Here is a 3,465-nt window from a genome sequence, read left to right on the forward strand (position 1 = left end):
TTTGGTTCGGAGATTTATAAATAAGTAAAAAGAGGTTTTTGATAGTAAGGGGAAAAAAAGAGGGGTTGATTTAACCTTGTGGACCAGGGCTGACTTGTCCTCTAATGGGCCAGGCCAATGGAAATGGACACAGCGATCAAGACACGTGTGACGGGATACGAGCCCACACCCCGCGTCCATCTCTTCCCTCTCATTTCAAACTACCACCATCCCCAGAGTTCAAAGTGTGATGCTTTCTTAATGTCCTTTCGAGAGTGTAATCCCAAGAGGTAGTACAACACTTGGACTTGGGAGTTTGGGTTCGTTACCAACTACTTTGTTTGCTTTTAGCTTGTTTAAAGATTTGGGAGGGAAGGATTCAAAGACACCAGGTAGCCTTCGTTCTCAGGGAATCAAGTTGGAGTGACACGTCATGACTAGTTTTGATTATGGAGGTCTTTGTACCGTTGTACACCACTAATATATATATATATATATATATATATATATATATATATAATAAACTAGTTTTTGAGTTGAAGTCAGTGTTGAGTTGAGCTAGGGGCAACTTGTTCAATATTTTTATATTTCATTGTCACATAATTGTTGTAGTTGGTGTTTGATGTTGCCTATGACATGACTTCATGTCAGGACTATAAGGTCATCAATTGATGATGTAATTCTCTGTAGGCTTTGAGCTAGAAACAGTGATGAATTATATATATGATATGCATGGAATATATACACACATACATGTATCTATATATATATTTGACATTCTACTTAATAGATACAAAGGAAAAAAAAAGATAAGAATAAAGACTTTGGGAGACCCACATGATCTTCTGAATGACTACTGAATTAATAGATACTAGAAGTTGGATAGGACAATGACTACTAGTACAAAGGAGGAAAGCAACATTAATGTCATGCACTATGAGAAGCTAGCTACTCAAGCTAGTATACTTCTTTTCTAATGAGTAATGACTCCATTGCAAATAATGTACAGAACTCATTGATTAATGTGAGTATGACTTCCCTACTTCCTTTTTCTGGATCTGGTGGTAGATCATATATTGGTATAAAATGTTATATAATACATCTTGTAGCCCATAAATATTAACTGCTTGCCCACATGCTCATTAATTAATAAAGGAATGTCTTCATATATGCTTGCCAACTGCACTAGTTTTCCTATGCTTCATTCATTCAATTCTGTTACATTATTAGTAATATATATGGAATAGGGATATTTGGGAATAGGAACATTTGCCCATCCATTGTTGGTAGGTTTCTCCTTGCATTGTGTGTGTGTGTGTGTATATATATATATATATCGCTTATAAAATGGAAAAAACTCATCTACTAGTGTCTAATGATATCATGTATATTAAAAATGTAGTCTTTTGATAGTTCCCGGTGCCAATTAAAGGCTGCCATGTACTACGACTGCAAGAAATTCCTGCACTCGGATCTGCATGTGGTCATGCATGCATATACAATAAGCCAAGAAGAGAAGATCCCCAGCTAGCTATCTATCTACAAAAATCCTCCCTCTTCCTTTTGGTTTCAAATATACCATTTCTACCTTTCTCACCCTTTAAGTACAACCCCTACGTACACTTCTGTCCATCCTCACTCAATTTGAAGTAGAGAGAGAGAGAGAGAGAGAGAGTAATGGAGAGCAATAGAAGTAGTGGGAGGATTAGAGAGCGACTTGCACGCATCTTCCGGTCATCTTGCAAACCTTCGACCTCCGCCGACGCCGCTCTGAGCTCCGGAAACACCTCTTCTCGAGCCCTTCTTAACTATATCGCGCAGGAGCCCGTGTTCGTCCCTCACCGCCGCCACGGCGACAACCATCCTAGTCAACATGACCATCAAGCTCTTAATTTTGCCCCTGTCTCGATAGTCTGCGGTGGTTGCCGACCACATGGCGACGTACCTCCGCCTTCGGTGGCGAAGAGCATTAAAGGAAAGGACGGTAATAAAAAGATGAAGGAGAGAAGAGTTAGGGAGAATGGTGGGTTATACGAGACAGGTAAGGCCGAAGGAAGGATTTGCCCTCCGGTCTCGCCTTCCTCGCCGTCGAAGAATTCGCACTACTACTATTATTGCTTCAATGGGATCGATCAAGTAGTAGAGAAGAAGAAGAAGAAGAAGAGTGAGAAAGGTATCAAGAAGGATAGCAAGAAGAAGTTTTTAACGAATAGTTATGGATTCACTAGCTCTTCTTCCATTGAAAGCGACGACGACGAAGACGACGGTTATGGATTATTTAGCAGTGAAGGAGAGGTAAAAGAAGAGGAGACCGAGACCTTCTTCTCATCAAGAAGCTTCTCTTCCGACTCCTCCGAGTTCTACCAACGGCCAATACCGAGTTCTAAGAAGAAGAAGAAGATGAACAACAACAACAACAACAATAACGACAACAAGAAGGAGAAGGAGAAGGAGAAGAGGAAGAGGAAGTCTCATAATCAGCGAGTATCAAGTTGCAACAAGTGCGACGTGAGAGATGGATTTCTTCCATTAGTCTCAATCACAGCGGAGAAGGCGAAGAAGGGCTTCGCTGTCGTGAAGCGATCGAAAGATCCTTACGCCGACTTCCGGCAATCGATGGTGGAGATGATCGTCGAGCGACAAATCTACGGCGCCGAGGATTTAGAAAGACTACTCCATTCCTACCTCTCTCTCAATTCACCTCGCCACCACCCTATCATCCTCCAAGCCTTCTCAGATATTTGGGTAGTTCTTTTTGGTAACTAATTACGTTACTATTGTCTACTTCGTAATTTCCTCTTGTTGTTGTGGTGAAATAATTCTCTAAACTTGGTATCATTAGTTCCTGGCTGTAACTTTGATTGAAACGTCTACTACTTTCATCCGCTCCAAGTACGTAGTCGTATTGTTGTTTGTGTGTGGAAAGCTCAAAGTAAAGAAAACTTGGGATCAAAAGATTTGTGTTTGAACTTTGAAAAGAGACGACATTCTTTGGATCATAACATGTGGATGTTTTGGGATTAAAGAAGTTGGGATTAGGTACGTGGGTCTGCATTCCAACATATATATATTTATATGTATAAAGTAATCTACCAAAAGCTTGCTGCTTTTCTACTTAAAAAAACGCACCCACGAGCTTGCAGCAGTAAGTTTATCTTTTTACTCTTGACCATAGCTTAAAGCAAGCTATTGTAAATTGTAATTCTCTCCTTTCTAGATGCCACGATTGCTAGCTCTGAGTCTTCTTGATGAGCTCGTAATTAATATTTTGCTACTAAAAATCAAATAAAAAACTTCTTTAATTAGATTGGGAGCGTATCTTATGCAGCCCAGACTGCAGGATACGCAGACGCGGTCTCTTCCATAGAGAATAGGAAAAGTCAATGCTGGCTTTGCTGCTTGGTAGTATTACTCTCGAGTCTCAACTTCTTTCTTTTTTTCTCTCTTCCGTCCTTTTGGGCGACTTTTTATTTCACTATTTTTATT

At 40.1% G+C, this 3,465-nt stretch overlaps 1 protein-coding gene across 1 annotated transcript; it reads left to right on the forward strand.

The window, feature by feature from the left end:
• Window positions 1-1,462: 1,462 nt before the first annotated feature.
• LOC140792547 (uncharacterized) lies at window positions 1,463-2,934 on the forward strand. Its single transcript, XM_073143615.1, has one exon. It carries the CDS (start codon window positions 1,657-1,659, stop codon window positions 2,743-2,745), a length of 1,089 nt encoding a protein of 362 aa, XP_072999716.1. The 5' UTR covers window positions 1,463-1,656; the 3' UTR covers window positions 2,746-2,934.
• The last annotated feature ends 531 nt before the right edge of the window (window positions 2,935-3,465 follow it).

The sequence above is a fragment of the Typha latifolia genome, chromosome 7 (assembly GCF_019914945.1).
Source record: "Typha latifolia isolate L0001 chromosome 7, TyphaL0001v2, whole genome shotgun sequence".
NCBI classification, from domain to species: domain Eukaryota; kingdom Viridiplantae; phylum Streptophyta; class Magnoliopsida; order Poales; family Typhaceae; genus Typha; species Typha latifolia.